The sequence below is a fragment of the Paramisgurnus dabryanus genome, chromosome 20 (genome assembly GCF_030506205.2).
Source record: "Paramisgurnus dabryanus chromosome 20, PD_genome_1.1, whole genome shotgun sequence".
Lineage (NCBI taxonomy): Eukaryota > Metazoa > Chordata > Actinopteri > Cypriniformes > Cobitidae > Paramisgurnus > Paramisgurnus dabryanus.
In genome coordinates, this window is record NC_133356.1 from 7,423,908 (window position 1) to 7,446,710 (window position 22,803).

Sequence of the window (22,803 nt, forward strand, 5' to 3'; positions counted from 1 at the left end):
GAAAATAAGCATATTTTCAAAAAAGTGGAGTGTCCCTTTAACTTTGAAATAAAATAATTATTATTTTGACCATAAGTTGAATTAAAATTCACTTCATTCAACAAGCATGACACTTCTGACAGGGAGACCTGAGAAAACATGAAAACACAAATGAAAAAGACCGTGCATCTTTAAATTACCAGCAATATTTACATCAACGCAACCATGAGACGACCATGAGGTGGTTTGTTCATGCATTCAGTCAGTTTGACACATCAGAATAAGGACACAAGTCACATGACTGTCAATCATAACCTCGCTCCTTATCACCAGGGCTTTAAATGAAACAGGTGGAAGTGAGGTTTTCCTGTTCCTTTACCGTGCGCTCTCTCGATCACAGGATCGGCGTGACACACATCTCATGACCTGCCAAAAACTAGGTATTTTTTAAAACCTATTCACGTAAGTTGCTCTCTAGAGGCCGTGACAGCAGCTGTCAGCAGATCTCAGATCAGCGCGGTTCTGCTCTGCTGCTTGGCAGTTAATCTGTCGCTCATATGACTGCACTGAACATCCTGATGATACACAGAAGAGATTTGTTGCTGTGTCACACCTGTGCTATTGAAAGTTAGTGTGTATAACCGCTTGTAAGCCACAATGACTGACTCTCTACCACTACTATTATGCTGTGGGTAAAGTACACTAGTAATATGTTTGTGCCAATTTTTTTATTCACTCATCCTCATGTCATTTGAAACTTTTATTTGACCAAGTACACCATAAAAGATCTTTTGACTGGTAAGCAAAAACACCCTAGCAAGCACACATCAGCCCATAACAACACCGTAATAATGAAAAGAGAAACACCACTAGAAAATGAAAACAACTGCGTTTCAGAGCTCACATGCACCCCATCCAGGAATCTTCATAAATGTATAAAAGATGTAGTAAATTTGCATTTATGCATTTGGCAGACACTTATCCAAAGTGACTTACAGTGCATTTAAGGTTTAAATTTTTTTTAGTATGCATGTTCCCTGGTAATTGAACCTATGAACTTTGAGCTGTTAAAGGGATAGCTAGGCCAAAAATGATATTAAACCCATGATTTACTCACCCCCAAGCTGTCCGAGTTGCATATGTCCATCGTTTTTCAGACAAACACATTTTCGGATATTTTAGAAAATGTTTTAGATCTTTCAGTTGATTAAATGTAATGTTATGGGGTCCACGACCTTCAAGTCCAAAAAAAGTGCATCCATCCTTCACAAAATAAATCCTAATGGCTCCAGGATGATAAACAAAGGTATTCTGAGGGTAATCCGCGCGGTGTTGTTGTAGAAATATCCATATTTAAAACTTTATTAACATAAATAAATACCTTCCGGTAGCGCCGCCATCTTAGTCGCGTCCACATTCAGGATGAGAGCTTACGCAGCCTACGGATGCTAATCTGCTGCTGCTCTGTGCCCCCGCCCTCCGAATTTGTCATACGTCACTAAGAAAAGTGCGTACACTACGCTAATACTCTCTCCTGAATACAGAGGAGTCTAAGATGGCGGCGCTACCGGAAGGTATTTATTTTCGTTAATAAAGTTTTAAATATGGATATTTCTACAACAACACCGCGTGGATTACCCTCAGAAGACCTTTGTTTATCATCCTGGAGCTGTTTGGATTTAATTCGTGAAGGATGGACGCACTTTTTATGGACTTGAAGGTCGTGGACCCTGTAACATTACATTTAATCAACTGAAAGATCTAAAACATTTTCTAAAATATCCGAAAATGTGTTTGTCTGAAAAACGATGAACATATGCAACTCGGACAGCTTGGGGGTGAGTAAATCATGGGTTTAATATCATTTTTGGCCTAGCTATCCCTTTAATGCAACGCTTTACCAACTGAGCTACAAGAAGAGATTAGTATATAAATGTAGTATTTCTGCTGTTTAACAATTTATGGTAACACTTTACAATAAGGTTTAAAAAAGTATGCATAAGCTAACATATAGGGGCAGTTTTTAGATTAGACAGGTTTTAGATTAATCCAGGTAGGCCTTAGTTATATTTTGGCATTTAAGTAGTTTATACAAACATGCCTTACAAGAAACATTACTGGTTGCATCTTGAGACAAAACAATGGCACTGATATATGTTAAAAAATGTCTGTGCAAGGTGTTTTTAAATTAAGGCAGCCGAAACATGCATTTTAGTCTGGTACTAGGCTTAAGCCCTGTCTGGGTAACGGTGTCTTTATATTTTTTAGCATTTATAGCATTACTTAACCAATACAATTCTTCATTGCATTTTCATGTTAGTTTATTGTGCATTACCTGTTATCGGATAGAACCTTTTATTTAAAATATTTTAGTAAATGTTAAAGGTGCCGTAGAATGTTAAACTGTATTTACCAGGCATAGATGAATAATAAGAGTTCTGTACATGGTAATAACATATCCTGTGCCTTAAACATGATTGTTTCCTCCTTATGTTAACCTTGTGCATTGTGTTGTTATGTATGTGTAATGTGTAACATTATACTAAGGGTCTGTTGAATGCTTGAATCTGATTGGCTGATAAACGTTTTAAGGTGTGCAATTATTTTCTGGGAAACGCAGGGCGAACGAAGTTCCAGGTAGCTCTCTTGACCGCATTACATTTCCTTATCACTTTGCATAGTTGCTGTAATAACGGACTAACAAAAACAACATGACAGGCGATTTTTCGAGGCAATAGCAGTGCTGTTTAGAGACGCACAGAGGTAGCCTCGTTCACACAATCTCTCTCGCTCGCCCTCTCACTCTCTCTTTCTTTCTTTCTTTGTCTCTCTGCGTTTCTGTCGTTCTCGCTCTCTTTCTAATAACTTCATTAATAACTGCATTAGAATGCTATCAACAGCTCAAGCCTCCATTGCCTGCTTTAAAATGACATTTTGGAACAAGCAAAAGAGCTGTTGGATGAGACACGGAAGAAATAGTCCTACTCACAATAGTGATTTAAGTACAAAAAATGGACAAATCCCTTTAAATATATCATGTGATCGATGTCTTGAGGTGTTGTAACCGTAGTATAAGGGGAATAATTGACTTCAGGCCGTTGAATTATTAACATTGAATTATAAGTATGTAATCAAAACTTCATAGAACCAGTAAAGTCCTACAATGACAAAAACACTTATATTAGACTAGAAATAAAACATTTATTTACAAAAAGCTTTTTGGAAGACCACTTTGTTGAGCACTTTTTCCTCTGTCATATCCTGTCAATCTTGCGGCCGTATCTCTTTCTCTCCCTTTGATCGTGCTTGACCATGCAGGCAGTTTTAACAAGTCTATCACTATCTATTTGATAAGAGAAAGTGTAGAAAGGCGCTATAATGACTGCTGAAATGTTTATTATTAATTATTTAAAAATGTTAAATAAATAAAGTAAAAAGGAGGACATTCGGAAAATGTAACTTGTGCAATGGTGAGAAAATTTGCAAAATAATTTGGAAAAATAAAAATATCGTTTTTTTATTTTATTCGGCTTCGGCTAAGAATTTTCCTTTCGGTGCATCCCTACACCGCAGTTCATGCTTTATTTTTTTAGCGCTGCAGAGGATTTTTGTGTTTTTATAGTAGAGTTGTTATCTTAAAAGATCAAGAAAAGTTGATTCATCAATACACAAGCCCTTTAAAGCAGACTTTGTTTGAATAAATCATGTGATCGATGTCTTGAGGTGGTAACCGTAGTATAAGCGGAAAAATTGACTTCAGGCCGTTGAATTATTAAAAAATAATGCACACAAATAATGTGCATTATTTTTCTAATAATTCAACGGCCCGTCGTCAATTATTCCTTAAATTATACATTACATTAAATATAATGTTGTTACAATGCTAAAACAAAGTTGTGACTATTGAGTTAACGCTATATGCTAGTTAATGCTATATGATAACGCGTAGCCTGAAGTTCTACTATTAATGTTACGGTTACGTTTTCCATACTGAAAAACAAAACTTAACACTCAGAAACGTCAATAAAAAATCTCCAAACAATTGATAATTTCTAATCTTCGTCTGATACAGGTTCAAACAGAAGGTCTGTTAACACACACAAACAGAGCTACTCAAAAGAACTGCTCTAAGAAACAGCCAATCAGAGCAGAGCTCAACATTGTTATTTATGACCCTTTGAAATAAAGTAATAATAGACCATTTATTTCTGGGGGCAAATCCTAGAGTTGTAAATGGACATGTAAAACCATCTAATATTTGCACTTAAAGGTGCTCTAAGCAAATTCACGCGTTTTAGACCATAAAAATTTTTTTGTTACATACAGCAAACATCTCCTCACTATCTGCTTGCTGCCTGTCCGCTGATCAAACTGTAAAAAACGCGATCTCTGTAGACAGCCCAGGCTCTACAAACTTCCAAATAAACACAGTGGCCAAACCTAGCACCACGAAACAAAACAAAGTGTTCCAGCCAATAAACGACAAGAAGGATTTGGGTGTGGGGGTTGGGCGCGTTCATGAAAGCACGGAAGGGAGGGGGAGGAGTTAACTACCCTCTGTTTGTTTGAAAACAGTTCAAACATCAACAAAAAGTGGCGTCACGCAGATTCGCTTAGAGCGCCTTTAATGAAACCACTTACTTTCTATGTAGATATCAGTGAACAATTTAACTTAAAATTCAATTTAATTTAAAATTAACATAAACTAATATTAATTAATGCACAAGTATTGCTCATTGTTAGCTCATGCTAACCAACGTAGTAAACATATGCAACCTTATTGTGAAGTGTTACCAATTTTACAAACACGTGGTCAAAACTGGCATCCTTTTGAAACTCCCTATGAAGATGAGAGGGTTGTGCTTTTGTTTTCTTTGAGTGGGCAAGAAGCTTCTGAGAACTTTCCATTGGAACCAAATGATGAGTCAAAAAAAAACAGAGTGTCTGCTACTGTGGCTGACAGGACCGAAGAGGTCGAGCTTCACATGTACCTTAGTGAGCAAGGCATGGTCATCTTTGATGTGGCATTGTTGAACAGCCAGGGCAAACTGCTCCAAGGTCACTAGATAAACAAAATAGAGAAATTCTTAGCATAAAATGCAGTCAGAACAGCTATTTTTTATTTTTCTTCCTCAGGTCCACCTACCATGTTTTTTATGAGGTTTGTTTTGCACCAAAAAAGCAAGCAAGCAAGCAAGCAAAAATTTTACTAAGACTTGAAGAGACATTCCACTTTTTTTGAAAATATGCTCATTTTCTAACTTTTTATCACGCACTGCCCGAAAATAGTCCCAGTAGTAACCAAGGGGACTATTTTCAGGCAGTGTGTAATATCACAAGTCACTGATTATTACGCCAGAATGAGAGTATAGTCCTAGCCATATCTGCCTAGAAAATCAAAAATAATTTTCTGTCTGTCTTATTACACGATGTAACTACAGAAGAGTCAAGTTTTAAATAGGAAAAATATCGAAACTCTTTGGTTATTTTAGCGCGATGCTAATGGTCTAATCAGGTTAAATGGATTGTGCTAAGCTATGCTAAAAGTGCTAGCGCCAGACCCGGAGATCAGCTGAATGGATTCCAAAATGGTAAGATTCAAATGTTTAACTCTAGGGGAGCTGGAAAATGAGCCTATTTTCAAAAAAGTGGAATGTACCTTTAAAGGGATAGTCTACTCAAAAATTAAAATCCTGTCATCATTTACTCACCCTCATGTTGTTATAAACCTGTATGAGTTTCTTTATTCTGATGAACACAAACAAATGTATTTTAATAAATGATGGTAACCACACAGTTGAAGGTAATCATTGACTTTCATAGTAGGAAAAACAAATACCATCAACTTTGTGCATACCATCATTTATCAAAATATCTTCTTTTGTTGACAACAGAACAAAAAAAATGTATACATGTTTAACTTGAGGGTAAAATAATTTGAATCCTATCTGAAATGAGACAGATAAGCTGATAAGATCCGACTGAAATAGTAAAACGAACAGACCAATGACCAGACACCCAAATGTCATTATTGCAGCGCAGTAGGGAGCACCAATTGTTTGGCAACCGTAATTATTTGCCAAAAAAATCGGTTTTCGATCGAACAAGTGAAAAGGTCAAATAAATTTTACTGAACAATGAGGTCTTTGATGATGGAATCAAATAACCAGTGCAGAGTAATAGACGTGCAAATTCAGGAAACATGTTGGTAAAAGCATTTTAAAGTGTCTGAGAAAAATGCGAAGACATACAGCGCTACTAGGTTAATTTATCATTTAAAATCAAGACATATATGAAGCGTATGAATAAGACACAGCGGCGGTGATGGGTATTTGTCTGATGAATGCACAAGCACGGAGAACGAGAGACTTTAGCTCTTCATCTCATGTCATAGGAACGACAAAGAGCATCAGCAGTATGTAATAAAAACTTCATAGAACCAGTAAAGTCCTACAATGACAAAAACACTTATATTAGACTAGAAATAAAACATTTATTTACAAAAAGCTTTTTGGAAGACCACTTTGTTGAGCACTTTCATCTCCTGTCAATCTTGCGGCCGTATCTCTTTCTCTCCCTTTGCTCGTGCTTGACCGTGCACGCAGGCGCTTGTCCGCTGCTCAACATACAGTGCTACATAAGCGTTGTTGCAAGTTTCTTGAGGCATAGTTATGATAGGTTATTTGCATTTTGCACAGGAATAGAAGATAAGATTCATATCTGATCTTAGGCCAAGACTCATTTATGTGGTCCAATAAATGGAACAGTTTTAACAAGTCTATCAATATCTATTTGATAAGAGAAAGTGTAAAAAGGCACTATAATGACTGCTGAAATGTTTATTATTAATTATTTAAAAATGTTAAATAAATAAAGTAAAACGGAGGACATTCGGAAAATGAAACTTGTGCAATGGTGAGAAAATTTGCAAAATAATTTGGAAAAAGAAAATTTTATTTTTTCATTTTATTCGGCTTTGGCTAAGAATTTTCCTTTCGGTGCATCCCTACAGCGCAGTTCATGCTTTATTTTCAGCGCTGCAGAGGATTTTTGTGTTTTTATAGTAGAGTTGTTATCTTAAAAGATCAAGAAAAGTTGATTCATCAATACACAAGCCCTTTAAAGCAGACTTTGTTTGAGAGCTGTGCAGTGACAACAACTTATTTGTGTTAGCATGGAATATTTTAATATTTCAAATGAAGTTTCCAATGGATGGAGATCTGTATCTTCATCATGTTTATGTGCCATGCATAATAATAATAATAATAATAATAAATGACTAAAATACAACTTAATTACATATTCGTTTATTTTAATTCCTCTCATCACCTCTACTTAAACTCTTTATCACTGACTAAATATTGCATGATCGCTATCATGTTTAAATTGTAATTGTTAAGAATTAATATCATAATTGAAAGCTCAGACAGAAGGCACTTGTTTTGAGGTGTGAATGAAAGCCACATCTCAATGTTATCAGCTTCATCTAAGAGAAAATTAGTGCATGTGTGTGTCTGTGTGTACGAGTGTGGGGGCGAGGAGTGTGAGAGAATGGAAATTTGCTATCAGGGGAGAAAAACATATCAAGACACACAAAAGCACAAACACTGAGTGTGTGGAAATACTCTCTGCTAGCACATGAGATGCTGTGCATGCACCACACTTTTTACACTTACTAGCTATAAAAGCTATTCAGAAAATCTAAAGAATTTGAACTTGATGATGAAAGATATGGTAAGCTGTGCTTTGTAGTATCATAGGTTTATGAATCACAACTATTTAACACACACACAATAACCCAAGAAAATATACTTTTACACATATGCTGCTAATATCCCACACATGATGTGTGTCTTCTATACAGAAAAGTTATGTAAGGTACAATGCAGTAGAATTGCACTCATCCAAATACGGTACAAATCATTTAATTTATTATTGCATCTACAGTACACAAAACAGCTTTTTGGTGACTGAGGTCTAGCAGACATTGGTTATTATAAGTATTTAGCAAACAGTTTGGTCATTTTGTATAAATGTTAAGAGCATTGATGAATGCTTAAGTTTAAAGTGTTAAAAATGTTCAACTCTTTCTGAGGTAAAAAATATATAAATATATAATAAATGTTTGTGCCGTTTTTCTTAAAATATCAAACCGGTTTTTGTTATGTAAGAAATACTTTATTTGTATTATTATTTTACTGTATTTATACTGCATTTGGACCATTGTGTAAAAGTCTCTAAAACAAAGCGAGTCTGTGTAAACGTGTAGATATGCATAAATTTATTCAAATGTAATCAACACATGGGTTGCAAATAAAATAAGGTGTGACTGACCAACTTCCCCATTCTTACCTCTATGTATGTGCGCCATAGCTAAAGTGGTCACATGATGAAGACAAGCGTTCCAAGCCATGAAAAACTCTTCTTTGTTTTTCTCCACCTGCAAAATTAAATATAAGTAGACATGAATTTGTTTTTAAATGTAAGTATTATTATTATTATTATGTTAAAATTATATGCTCAGCTCACGAGACAAATTGTGACCCTGCCTGTTAAATCCAGGTTAAAGGGATAGTTCACCCAAAAATAAAAATAATGTCATTAATGACTCACCCTCATGTTGTTCCAAACTCGTTAAACCTCCGTTTATCTTCGAAACACAGTTTAAGATGTTTTATATTTAGTCCGAGAGCTTGTTGACCCTTCATTGAAAGTCTATGCACGGTATACTGTCCATGTCCAGAAAGGTAATAAAAGCATCATCAAAGTAGTCCATGTGACATCAGTGGGTCAGTTTGAATGTGTTGAAGCTTTGAAAATATATTTTGGTCCAAAAATAACAAACATTAAGACTTTATTCAGCATTGTCTTCTCTTCCATGTCTGTTGTGAAGAACATGCGCAAGACTAAAGTCACGTGACTGCAGTGACGCGGATGACGTGTTATCTGGTGCGCCCCAGATTTTTTTTTTTTTGTGCGCCCGGGCTTCGTTAACAGTCTGAGGGAGACGCATGATGTAAATTAGAAAAAAAACATACGCAAACATGTCTGAGAATAACACGTCATCCGCGTCGCTGCAGTCACGTGACTTTAGTCTTGCGCATGCGCTTCACAACAGAGGCTTTATTTATTACCTTTCTGGACATGGACAGTATACCGTAAGTAGATTTTTTTATTGAAGGGTCAATAAGCTCTCAGACTAAATATAAAACATCTTAAACTGTGTCTCGAAGATAAACGGAGGTCTTACGAGTTTGGAACGACATGAGGGTTAGTCATTAATGACATTATTTTCATTTTTCGGTGAACTATCCCTTTAATGTCTCAATCTTTGGAACATCAAGGTTTGATTTCATTTATTGATTTCAATCTTTAACATGACCATACTCAGTCCATATTATAGATATCAAAGTTATATTTCCACAGAATGATATTTACAACGGGTGATTTTTATGCAACAACAAAAAAAAGGTAAATCACAAAAATAAGTTGAGTTGGGTTTTCACAGACATATGGGTCATATATATTAAACATAGACGGTTTCATCGAACGCACCCGCATTGTCGGTGTTACGCGCCTGCCCTGAACTGAACTTCCGGTCTGTATTTATTTATCGATCTGGCTAGTGGCTAAACTGATCTTTAAAACACAGCACTTTGACTTCTGTACAGCACAAAGAGCTGAACTTTAAATGTGCTTTATAAATAAAATTTACTTACTAAACAGATACCTTGTCAAAAAGAAAATGTTTTGGTTTGCTAAAGATGTGGGGAGATGACGAGCATAGATCACAACTGTGTGAAAAGGTTTGGCAGCTAGGCAAGAATTCAAGGACCTGTAGCTAACATTGTATATATTAAAGGGGACATTTCACAAGACTTTTTTAAGATGTCAAATAAATCTTTGGTGTCTCCAGATTATGTATGTGAAGTTTTAGCTCAAAATACCATATAGATAATTTATTATAGCATGTTAAAATTGACACTTTGTAGGTGTGAACAAAAATGTGCGGTTTTGGGTGTGTCCTTTAAATGCAAATGAGCCGATCTCTGCACTTAATGGCAGTGCCGTGGTTGGATAGTGCAGATTAAGGGGCAGTATTATCCCCTTCTGACATCACAGGGGGAGCCAAATTTCAATTACATATTTTTTCACATGCTTACTGAGAATGGTTTACCAAAACTAAGTTACTTGGTTGATCTTTTTCACATTTTCTAGGTTGATAGAAGCACTGGAGACCGAATTATTGCACTTAAACATGGAAAAAGTCAGATTTTCATGATATGCCCCCTTTAATTTTACACAGTAATTTTAGCTCAGTGTAATAGTTGATACGTGTTAGATGTGATATATAAACGAAGGTAATTTACTTGTTATCAGAAATAAACTACTGTAAAATTGCTCTGTTGTTATTGATTCTATGTGGAAGTTGCGTTTGGTCCACAAAAGTTGTTTGTTTATGTTGTTGCTGCTGAAACCGTCCATATGATATTAAAATATATTCAATGTTTCTATTCAAATTTATTACAAGAAATAGACACAAATAAAACAACTGACAACTTTACAGAAAATAAAAGCTCACTAGTCACACAGTAATAGATTATTTGTTGCCTTGTTGGCCCCTTAACAAGATCAAAGAAGCAACAATAAAAAAACTAAAGAGGAAACAGGGTTTGTATATAATAGTGATGCGAGAGGCCCGTGGAGCCACTGACCTTACTGTAAAGTCGACTTGCTAGACTGCGTTGCAACACCCTTTCTCTGTATCTCACCGCCTTCAGAAGGAACGTTAGGTCTCCTACTTTATCCACACTGAAGCCAAGAGAGCTAGAACAACACAGAGACGCCAAAGAAAATATAAATTAACTCAGTCAGACAAAGAGATACTGTATACAGTCACAATTCACTTTCGGAATCACATCTTGAGAAATAATGGTTTATTTAATTCAACCTATGACTAATCATTAAAGATCTCAATTTTGGGAACTGAAAACAATTACACCTATCAAATTTTCCTCTTAGTCAAATAACTAAATTGTATACCTAATAGTAAAAATAAACAAAAACAAGAGATGCTGTAAGTTCCTGAAAGTAAATGTTCTGTGCTTGGTGGTTCTGAAAGACTGCGGTCTAGACAAAGAGGTGTACAGCGACCGGGCTTGGACTCCAAAATGAAAGCGATAAATGTAACACACAAAAGCTATTCAGGTTTCTAGACCAATTTTTACCTGGTTCTGATTCTGTCTGTGGCTGAGCTGGTCCAGTTTCTGATCAGTCCCATAACCAAGTTGTTTCCCATCTGTTTGGTGTACTGAGCCAACAGCTCTCGTACCACCACCTGGAGCCAAAACATCACAATTATTCATTAGTATTTTTATGAACAGGAAAACGATGTATGAAGAGGTTTTATGAAGCTGACACGGGTCTGCTGTCCAAAACGATGGTTGTGCTGCAGGAGCATGTGGCGTCACAGACCAACTAATCAGGGTTTCCCGCAGCACTTTTCAGTTCAGGCGGCCCACCTTAGCTGGGAAACACTACCACCTTAACTAGGTCATCCCAAAAAAAAAATTTTGCTGCACAAAAGGCCGTCAAGTGCATCTCGGAGAATAGCGTGGACGTGCTTCACACCGCGAGCATGGCCGAAATGAGAGAAAGACATGGTCCGTCACTGTCTGAAGGATAACTAGCCAGTTGATAAAACATTTGATTCATTAATAATCTAGTATGTGTTCATTTTCTGTCATAGTTTCTTCAAAATTGAGGTTTTTTTTGAGTGTTTTAAATAAAAATATTTTCATCATGACGCTTTGATTGCCATGCCCCCGGCCCGCCCACCCGCACAACCCTACCACCTTAACTAACAAATTTTCTGCGGGAAACCCTGCTAATTGATATTGACATAAGTTAACAACTATGTTCGATTATTATCGAGATCTATTAGTTGTTGGAGCCCTAGTTGCTAGGTAAGAGCCTTATAAAAATAAACCGTAGTTTTAAAAAACATGGTTACTATAGTTAAACCATGATAACCACAAAACAACCATGGTTTAGCAAGCGTGCCGCACAAGCCCTGAAAAGTGAAGCCAAAACGTCTCGATCGCCACCCAGTGACTGGTCCTAGAATAGGTCATAAACCCCGCCTCCACCATGTTATTCAATAGGACTTGAGTCCAACTTAACTATTTAATTACACTTTAATTATCTTTTTTCCGAAGCTGGTTTCTGTCATTTACTGAAGTTTTTATCACGCTGATCTAAATTCAAGTGTTTGTTTTTAAATTAAGTTAGTTTTTAGTTATTTAATGCTATAAAACAGTGGTGTCTCCTCATGATTGACAGCTTTAACTCTTTCCCCGCCATTGACGAGATATCTCGTCAATTAAGAGAAAACGCTTCCCCACCGATGACGAGATTTTCCGTATTTCCGCAATACCGCTAATATCCACCAGGTGGCGCCCTTCCGCAACCTTTTAAAACCGGAAGTATTGCCCTATGGCAAGCGGCTGCATGTCCGTGTCTGTTTTAAAGATCGCTCTGGATGGGATCTCCTATGAAAAGTCCGTCACAAAAATTGAATTATTTTTGCTTTTTGCTCAAAATATGGTGTTTTTGCAAAAACCTACCCATATTCAAAAGCTGATTGCAAAAGAACCACTAAAGGTAGGATGAAACGGTTTTTTTTGTTTGAAAGCAGAGGGTCTGTTCTTTCATTTGGTATGTATGTTTATTTATTTAAAGAAGAACATTTTCTGGAAGGCATTAAACTTTGGTGAAAATCATGAAAAACGCTGGCAACTTTTTTTAAAAACGCTGGCGGTGAAAGAGTTAATATGCGCATTCTGCTAGAGGGAGGGCGGGGCCTTGATTTCGTGGCTTTACTTCCTGCGCAGAACTGGTCCCGAAATCGCTACTGCGCAGACTCAAGACCCAAGATGTCAGCGCCATATCTGGACACTGGCAGCTTCACTTTTCACCAATGGAAGAGAGCGAACGGGCGTCGTCCATCATTTTTTACAGTCTATGGGTTAAACTTTGATAACTGTAGTAAAACCACGGTTTTGCCAATGGTAATCGATATACGCCGAAAAAACATGGGTATTACAATTTTTTTTTACATTTTTGTAAAGGGAGAGCCCGTCCCAAAATATCATGATATTTCAAACCATAGATATGGCTCAGAATATGAGGAACTCTGGTTATAGTAACTCTCAAGTTTGCGTTAACAGGTTATAACCATATTGTAGCTCAATTGAAACGCAGAAAATGTTAACTCTTCTTTTTAACAATCCATGATTTCTGAGGTTCTTTGTCTGTGGGAATTTGTAAATGATGTATTTTCTGTGTTTTGATGGCTGAATGACCACCATCACAGTACAAAATAATAGGCTTAAAGTGCATGCTCTTGACGTCCCTTCCTTACAGCCTCATTTTGGAAATTAACATGGCGGCAGACTGAATAATGGGCGTTTCACACGTTACGCGGCAGTCACGAGTGTCTAGTTCATTTTCAATAGGAAACGTGCGGAAAGTGGCAGAATTCTTAATGAATTAAAAAGTCTTATTAAATATAATTATAAAAAAATCAGTTTATTTATTTGAAAGAAAAAAAGGGGGAACAATACATATTAATGAACATTTTCACAAATGCAAATATGTCAGATTATAGCCTCAGGCTAATTTCTATCTGCAGACCCCTTGGCAGATTGGTGTTACACGCCAGTTAGTAAATACATACAGAAACACAGTGTATATATACAAAAAGACAAGGACAACAACAACGAACACATCATGTTAGAACAAACAATAACAACAACAAGAGTGGACAACAAAGGACATTTAGAAAACAGGAAAGCATCGACTATAGTGCACAAACCACAATTTTACACATGCCCTAACTGTCCTGATATTGCACTGACCCATATTACACCATTCTATATTGCACGGACCTGCATTACACTAACCCCTATTGCACAACCCATATTGCACTGATAATTGTATACCTTTTTGTAATGCACTTACGTCTGATATATAATGATTATCTAAACATGATCACATGTTTGTATGTCCCTCAACCACACTTTTAAAGGGATATTTCACCCAGAAAATAATGTCATTAATAACTCACCCTTCATGTCGTTCCAAACTCGTTAGACCTCCGTTCATCTTCGGAACACAGTTTAAGATGTTGTATAGTTAGTCCGAGAGCTTATTGACCCTTTATTAAGAATCTACATACGGTATACAGTCCATGTCCAGAAAGGTATTTATATATATAAAGATATTTATCGGCCGATTTTTGATGAATTTGAAACCATCGGCATATCGGCAATAGCACAAGAAAGGCCGATACTGATTGTTTATTAATTAACTGCATAAAGAAATCCATTATATGTAAAAAAATTGTTAATGTTGTTAATAAAATAAATGCTGAATAGCAAAAACCACCTTTGAAGGTTGTCATGCTGTCTTATTATATTTGTTTTAGCTTAATTTGTGCCTCTCTTATTATGTTGGTCAGTTGAATGTTAATTAGATCCAATCCATGTTCAGTAAAAATAATTTGATGCAGAAATAAACTAGCAAATAGACCAACTGTATAGTATTGTATACAAGTATTTAATATCGGTATCGGCATCAGTATCGGACAGAAGTTGTCTGTTTAAATCGGTATCGGCCCCAAAAAATCCTATTGGTGCATCCCTAATAAAAACATCATCAAAGTAGTCCATGTGACATCAGTGGGTCAGTTAGAATGTGTTGAAGCATCAAAAATACATTTTGGTCCAAAAATAACAAAAACTACGACTTTATTCAGCATTGTCTTCTGCGTCTTTTGTGAAGCGCATGCAAGAGACTAAAGTCACGTGACTGCAGTGACGCGGATGACGTGTTATCCTCAGACATGTTTGCAAAGGTTTTTTTTCAAACTTATTGCGTGTGTCTCCCTCAGACTGTAAACAAAGCCCGGGTGGGCGCACAAAAACAGACAAAAAAACAGCTGGGGCGCACCAGATAACACGTCAGCTGCGTCATACGTCATCCGCGTCACTGCAGTCACTTGACTTTAGTCTCTTGCATGCGCTTCACAAAAGACGCAGAAGAGAAGACAATGCTGAATAAAGTCATTATTATTTTTTTTTTTGGACCAAAATGTATTTTCGATGCTTCAACACATTCAAACTGACCCACTAATGTTACATGGACTACTTTGATGATGTTTTTATTACCTTTCTGGACACGGACATAGATTTATTAACGTACATAGATTTTCAATGAAGAGTCAGAAAGCTCTCGGACTAAATCTAAAACATCTTAAACTGTGTTCCAAAGATGAACGGAGGTCTTACGAGTTTGGAACGACATGAGGGTGAGTCCTTAATGACATTATTTTCATTTTTGAGTGAACTATCCCTTTAAATGACTCCTAAAGGTAGGAATACTTGTTCTGTGGAAGACTGACAGTGGAATACTATTCCAGAAGCTCACTTCCTGGAATGACAGGACGTTCTGTGAAAAGGCGGTCCTTCTAAATGCCAAATCACAATCAGCTCTCGTGGTGGCTCTAGTCACTCAATGGTGAAGGCGCCAGACCATTTATAACCTTGTAGATTAAACAGGCTGATTTAAATCATATGAAAAAATAAAAAAACTAAATTTTATCTAAAATTTGACAATGGTGATATGACGAAGGTTTCTTGTCTAATATTTTCAATGCTTTTTTGTAGCATACTTCGACTGGCCCAATAGGAGCATGACTCGTAAGACTAACTTGTGATAAAGTACTCAATATGAGCCAGTAGAGTGCAGAAATGTAATCGCTGCTGTATCCATTAATGATGTACGAATATGTCTAAAGTTCCATATATTAACATTTATAGTTTTCATTTTTTTAAAGGAAAATTTTGAGTCTAATAGCACTCCCAAATACTTAAATTCCCCAACATTAATTAATTCTTGTCCACCCAAGCAGACTTTAACTGCGGCCACGTCTGTTTTAGGTTTACTAAAGAACATTAAGCTGATGGGCTGCATCATCAGCACTTTTGGCTTGTGTAAAAATTACCGTATCATCAGTTTGGTCAAGTGCATCCAAAACTGTTTGTTTCGGCCCATTGCAACACTAAAATGTGTTATTTTCAAATGTCTGCATATACAAACAACACATTTTCAACTGGACACAATACATTTTATTTTTAAGCAACATACAACATGTATGCCAGGCAAAAATAAGGCCTTAAATTATAATATTATTTCAAAAAATTATAAAATTAAAATGTATTAATATAATTTTTTTTAAATGTAATCATCAAATCAATTACATGACTTTGGCAAGTAGCTGTTCACGTCGGGGCCCAAAACACCTTGTTGGGATTTATCCTGCGATAACAAACATTTGGCTATATACATTATTTTTGTACATTATCCAGCTTATTTCATAACTGTTTACCTCATAAGTAAGGTAAGGAACATTAAATATTGATTTTAAATATTTAATTTGCTAATTTTTAACGAATACAGACCTTTCGCAAGGAAAACCTGTTTACTTTCGGTTTTAAGAGAAGCCAAGACGTTCAAAGTCACGAACACACTATTTAGCTTAATAATTTGTAAATATAATGTCATATATGTTATTAAGAAACATATTTATATTTAATTGATGTGTAATATTGAACTGCGAATGTCAAAATGATTAGCAGGATCCGTGTTACTGTGTGTTATTAGTTTTAAGTGATTGTTATCTTGAAATAACCTGCAAATGTCACCACTGGCCAATCAGAATCAAGCATTCCAATGAGACGTGGAATAAATATTTATTTACGTCTCCTTTTGTGGTCCCCCTAAGCAAGGCAATATGCCATAATATTTAGTCGTTACATATCTCAGACCAAATTCTTTTAAATATGTCGCTATTCTGAATATTGGTTAGGCCGAATCTCAGTGTCTATTGTGGTCACTGCCCTGGTTTTCATTCTTTTGTGCCAAGATGACAACATCAGATGTGATAGCATGACTTTATTTTGATACTATGGGAGCTAATCTAATTTCAGCAGAAAATCCATTTCTTTAGGCCTCTACAGACTGTGAACACATAACACGCAAATAAACTCACACACAAGGTCTGTGTTCATGCGTGTCGTCTTATGTTGTTCTTTCACATCGTTTTCAATGCTTATCGATGTGCTACTAATCAGAAACTGCTAAAATAAAGCCCTCCAGATTATTTAATAACCAGTAACTGTGCCCAATTCACTGATGTATTAAAGAATAGAAATCCCTCTATTCATAATCCATTTAATTGAATTTAGCTTGTAAGGCACATTTTATATTATTAAAAGAATTGCTGTTTGTTTAGTTTCCCCTCTAAGCGTCATCTTGTAGATAGCTCTGTGTTTTCTGTTTACACGCTGTTGTTTGTCACAGCATGGGCATTTAAATGTGATATCGGACTATATAAAGCAAACGTCTGCAAAATAAGCAGGAAAACAAATAACAACCTTAAGGAAAAGACATTTATCAACATGACCCTTGTGACCAAGGGGTTTTCTCTTTTGACTTGTTGACCATTTTCAATTTTTTTATTAATACCTGCAGCATGACCATGTTGTCCCCCTCAAATGTGACAAAGACGTCAGAATCGCACTTTAGAGATGGTATTCGGTTTTCCATCATGAAACCCTGTGGAAAATCAAGCATAGCACATCGGTAAATGTGACGGTAAGCCGCAATAATCTTGCTCATGTGAACTCAGATTCTATTAAAAACATCTCAAAGTCACACACAAACGCTGTTGTCTTTAATCCTGAAAGGTTTGCAGGCACGCAATTAATCTTGGGATAGCCTCGGCTGTTAAGGATCCACTCGTTATATCCTTAACAGCTTGCAATTCATGGATTGGCCACTAGAGGCTAATTTCCCATAGACCCCCCATGTTAAAATGCCCAGCTTTACAGTAGAAAATAAGGTTTACAGCCTGGTACAACAACTGTTTTGGTCTGTATAGCTAATTTTGTGAGGGAGTGAATTTATTTGTAACTCATCCGTTTAAATTTTATTAAGCCTAAGGGGGCGTGCACACCAAAGCTTTTACGCCCGCGGCCGGTGCATGTTTTTAATTGATCCCAATGGAAACTCTGCGTTTTTCAAATAATCCGGCACTCAGTTGTTTTTCCGCACTTGGCGCTGAGCGTTAAGTGATTGTGTACCCCAAAACTTTAACGCCCGCGGCCGGCACATGTTTTCAATTGTTTCCGATGGAAGCTCGGCGTTTTTCAAGTAAGCCAGCAGCTAGCGGGTTTTTTCCGTGCTGAAAACCGGCGCTCTGCGGTTTTTCCGCCCTCAGCGCTGAGCACCGAGAGTTGAAAAAGGTTTAACTTTGAATGAAAAGCTCCGCTCGTCAATGTCAGTTCTCACGCCGCCGTCCAATCACAGTGGAGGAGGGGCGGGACAAGTAGCACAGCAACCAACCGTCTCACAGCTGACGTATCAGAGCTACCAAAGCGCTTAGCTGAAGAAAGCTGACACTCAGCTGAAAAACAGCTGGCATTCGGCTTTGTCCAGGCATTTTCAGCCGCGTTTAAAAGTTTTGGTGTACACAACCCCTAAGAGTTGAAAGAGATTCAACTTTGGGTGAAAAGCTCCGCTCGTCAATGTCAGTTCTCACACGGTCGTCCAATCACAGTGGAGGAGTGGCAGGACAAGTATCACAACAACCAACCTGCTCACAGCTCAGGTATCACAGCTAAAAAGCGCTCGGCTGAAAAAGTAGTTGGCAATCGGTGTCCTCTAGGCGTTTAAAAGTTTTGGTGTGCACAACCCCTTAAAGTTCTGCATAATTAAGGGCGTGGCCACTTGAGTGATGGGTGAACTGCCACTGCGGTCACTAGAGTCGAGTTAGGCGGGCGTGGTTTCAGCAACCAGCCATCTCAGCTTCACCCACATCCCGCCTCTTTACTCATTTTCGATTAACCGTGAGTAATGCGTGGTGTTGCATGGCCAAGATTGCGACGGCGGGCACCGCCTACTATTGTTTTCAAAAAAGCTTTTCACAAACTTATGGGTGACGTCACGGACACTACGTCCATATTTTTTACAGTCTATGTGTGCGAGGGATACTGAACCCAAAAACATCTCTTAAAATGTTATGGTCAAATCTGATGTTCTGCTATATGCGATTAACACAAGTCCATCTGTCCATCGTAGAGTTTTTCCACGCCGCGATACGTGACAAGACGGTATCGTTTATCATTTTGGTATAGTTTGATGTGACACCTTTTTGCAACAGAAGCATTTCAGAAATGCATATTGTGTATATGTTATGCCAATGCTATCTCATGGCAATTTGTATGTATTTTACGAGGTGGCTTATTTATAATAATTCGTATGACCACATTCATAAAAATTTTTGTACGATTTGCTGTGACATTGGGGTTAGGGGTGGGGTTTTGTTTTTTTATGAGAATCATATGTTTTTATACTATTGAATTAGTCCGAATTCATATGAAAAAGCCATTTCGCAAAATAAGTATGAATTCTCGTGAGATCAGGCTGAGATATTTATGGTGTAATGCCATTCATACCGAACCTACGAAGATATAAAATATTGTCCAGCCCTAGGCCATCTGAAAATTTTTTGTATATCTGATTATTTATCAAGTCCAAACCTTGCAATAGCTGATACCATACTGTACTACCACAACATTTTGGAAAAATACAAATATTGTATAAAGTTAGTCATTGTATTAATGTGACAAAAAGCACATATAAAATGTATATTATAAAAATGTCGCTTAAAGTAGTTTGGGCGTGTTAAACTAATGTGTCACACCACAGGACATGTTAGCTACCTGTGGTAGATCTACAGATAGTGTTTAACCCTTCCCACCAATTGGAGAAAAACACTGTCCACAAAATAGCAACACAAGTTAAAAGTGAGACACACTCACCATGCCACCGGTACATTCACGGCAGTCTTGCAGACACATGATGTTCTGCCACGTGCTGTACGCTTTGAGTCCCGCGACAAGTGCCTGTAGAGCGCGATTGCTTTGAAGGTCTTGCCCCTGATACAATGCATCATCCATTAGATCAGCCGCATATCTACAGAGAGATCAAACACAAAAAATATACCGTATAATAATATTAGTATTGTTTGCTTAGGCAGACATTATTGTTACTATTTCTTAAACTAACCCTTTTAACATAAATATCTCAAACTCTGTGGGGCGGTTTCCCGGACAGGGTTTAGGTTAGGCCATGACTTGGTCTTAGTTATATTAGGACATTTAAGTAGTTTTTACAAACATACTCTACAAAAAACAATACTGGTGTGCATCTTGGGACAAAACAAATAGTGTTCGACCGATATGGGTTTTTTTAATGGCTGATGCAGATATTAACTCTTTCCCCGCCATTGACAAGTTATCTCGTCAATTAAGAGAAACACTTCCCTGCAAATTATGAGTTTTATGACAATACATATTGTTCACTAGGTGGCGCTCTTACCCAACTTATAAAACACCAAAGCATCTACTGATCCAACTCTCAGCGTATGTTTTGATTATCATTCTGAATGTTTCCAAAAATCCAATAAACCTACCCATATTTGGGACGTGATAAAAACAGAACAAAAGAAGATAAAAAGCAGAGGGTCTATTCTTTCATATTTTGTATGTTTATTTATGAATTTTTTTAGCAAGGTTTTTTTCATAGAAATGCTGGTAAGAAAAAATTGCTGTTGAGGAAAGAGTCAAGGAAGCAGATTGGCTGATTGGCCGATATATGAGGCTGATTTAACAAATGTAATTACATTAAATAAGAAACAAACAAAACATTGGTAAACTAAATAAACATTTGTTATGCATAATATTTATAAATATACACTTCCGGACTATAAGTCGCACTTTCTTTCCTAGTTTGGCTGGTCCTGCGACTTACAGTCAGGTGCGACGTGTAAGTCAGTATGAATTAATTTTGACATATATGAACCAAGAGACAACATTACAATCTACAGCCGCAAGAGTCCGCTATATGATGCTACTGTATTTATATAATGCAGTGATGTGAAATTACGAGCCTGCGAACTTGATGCGTGCTGGCTTGTTCTGTTCATTTAGCCCATTCAGCCTTCCAGGTATGTTCAGTATGCTATTGTGTATCGTGTAAATAACTGTTTGTATTACGTTAACCTAAGGACACCTATTCAGCCTTAGGGATGGGTACCGAAACCCGGTATTAAACTTGCCCCGGGGCTAAATTATTAAAGACCGTAGTATCAGTAAGATCTGACGCTATCGGTTCTGCTTTCGGTCCTGGAGAAAAAGTTAAAAATAAATGTTCTATGTATTCTTGAATAATAATGTTTGCAGCTTTCACGCTGGTGCATTAACAAATATATGTATATTATTTAGAAATTATATCCAAAAATGTATTTGTAATAATGAAATGCAGACACATAATTAACTTAATCATGTGAACATAGGTTCATGATCAAATGTTAACATTGGCCAAAGTACCGATAAGAATACCGTTAAAGTACCGGACCATTAAGCAGTATCAGTAAGAGTAGTAATACTGTTAAAATCTTAACGATACCCATCCCTATTCAGCCTGCTGTTCTGTGTGCTATTGTTTAGTTGAATAACTTCCCTTTCGAGATTAAATGAAAACAATTATCATCCGATGACAATAAAATAAAATCAAAATATCTGTCGATATATCGGCCACTGCAATATATCCGTCTATCACTAAAACAATGGTACTGAATATGTTAAGATTTGTCAGGGTAAGATGTTTTTTTTAATAAAGGTAGCTCCAATATCCATTTTAGTCTGGGACTAGGATAAGTCCTTTCCAGGAAACCACCTGTTTGAGTTGTTAAGGAGAGCTCAATTAGATGTGATATTTAAAGAGACACTCCACTTTTTTTGAAAATATGCTCATTTTCCATTAAACATTTGATTTTTATCGTTTTGGAATCCATTCAGCCGATCTCCGGGTCTGGCACTACCATTTTTAGCATATGTTAGCATAATCCATTGAATCTGATTAGACCATTAGCATCGCGTAAAAAATAACCAAAGAGTTTGGATATTATTCCTATTTAAAACTTGACTCTTCTGTAGTTACATCGTGTACTAAGACCGATGGAAAATTAAAAGTTGTGATTTTCTAGGCAGATATGGTTAGGACTAAACTCTCATTCTGGTGTAATAATCAAGGACTTTGCTGCCGTATAATGGCTGCAGCAGGCGTAGTGATATTACGCACTGCCCGAAAATAGTCCCCTGCCATTACGCTGCTGTGTAATATCATTGCGCCTCCTGCAGCCATGTTGCAGAGTCCTTGATTATTACACCAGAATGAGAGTATAGTTGCTAGCCATATATCTGCCTAAAAAATTACAACTTAAAATTACAACTTTAAAACTCTGTTTTAAATAGGAAAAATATCCAAACTCTTCGGTTATTTTTTTAGCTTGATGCTAGGGCTGCAACAATGAATCGATTAAATTAGGGATGTCCTATCAGTTAATTTTCCCGACCGACAACCGTAGCTTCTAAACCGAACATTAACCGTTAACTTATAAGATTTTAATATGAAATTGTCATTGAGTAAAAATACAGTTGACGGTTGTCTGTGAACTAGTAAAAACAAAAGATTTAATTTGAACGTGCAAACAGCAGCGACAGATCAACAACAGAACCAGGATTCATACATTATCAGATATTCACGCAACATTACCTTATTAAAAAGCACGCGATCAGTCCAGAGGATTAATATCCAAAAAGGGCAGATTGTCTCTGTTTCATCTACCACAGTGGT

The 22,803-nt window shown here is 36.8% G+C and overlaps 1 protein-coding gene across 1 annotated transcript in view; it reads right to left on the minus strand.

Moving 5' to 3' along the window:
* The window catches only part of acoxl (acyl-CoA oxidase-like), a 53,658-nt gene that overhangs the window by 16,565 nt on the left and 14,290 nt on the right, over positions 1–22,803 (minus strand). Inside the window, exons 12-17 of the mRNA XM_065296178.1 lie at positions 19,926–20,079; positions 17,569–17,658; positions 11,208–11,317; positions 10,695–10,806; positions 8,332–8,419; positions 4,971–5,041 (exon numbers count right to left, since the gene is read on the minus strand). Of these exons, the coding sequence (XP_065152250.1) occupies positions 4,971–5,041; positions 8,332–8,419; positions 10,695–10,806; positions 11,208–11,317; positions 17,569–17,658; positions 19,926–20,079 (625 nt within the window). The remainder of the gene's footprint in view (positions 1–4,970; positions 5,042–8,331; positions 8,420–10,694; positions 10,807–11,207; positions 11,318–17,568; positions 17,659–19,925; positions 20,080–22,803) is intronic.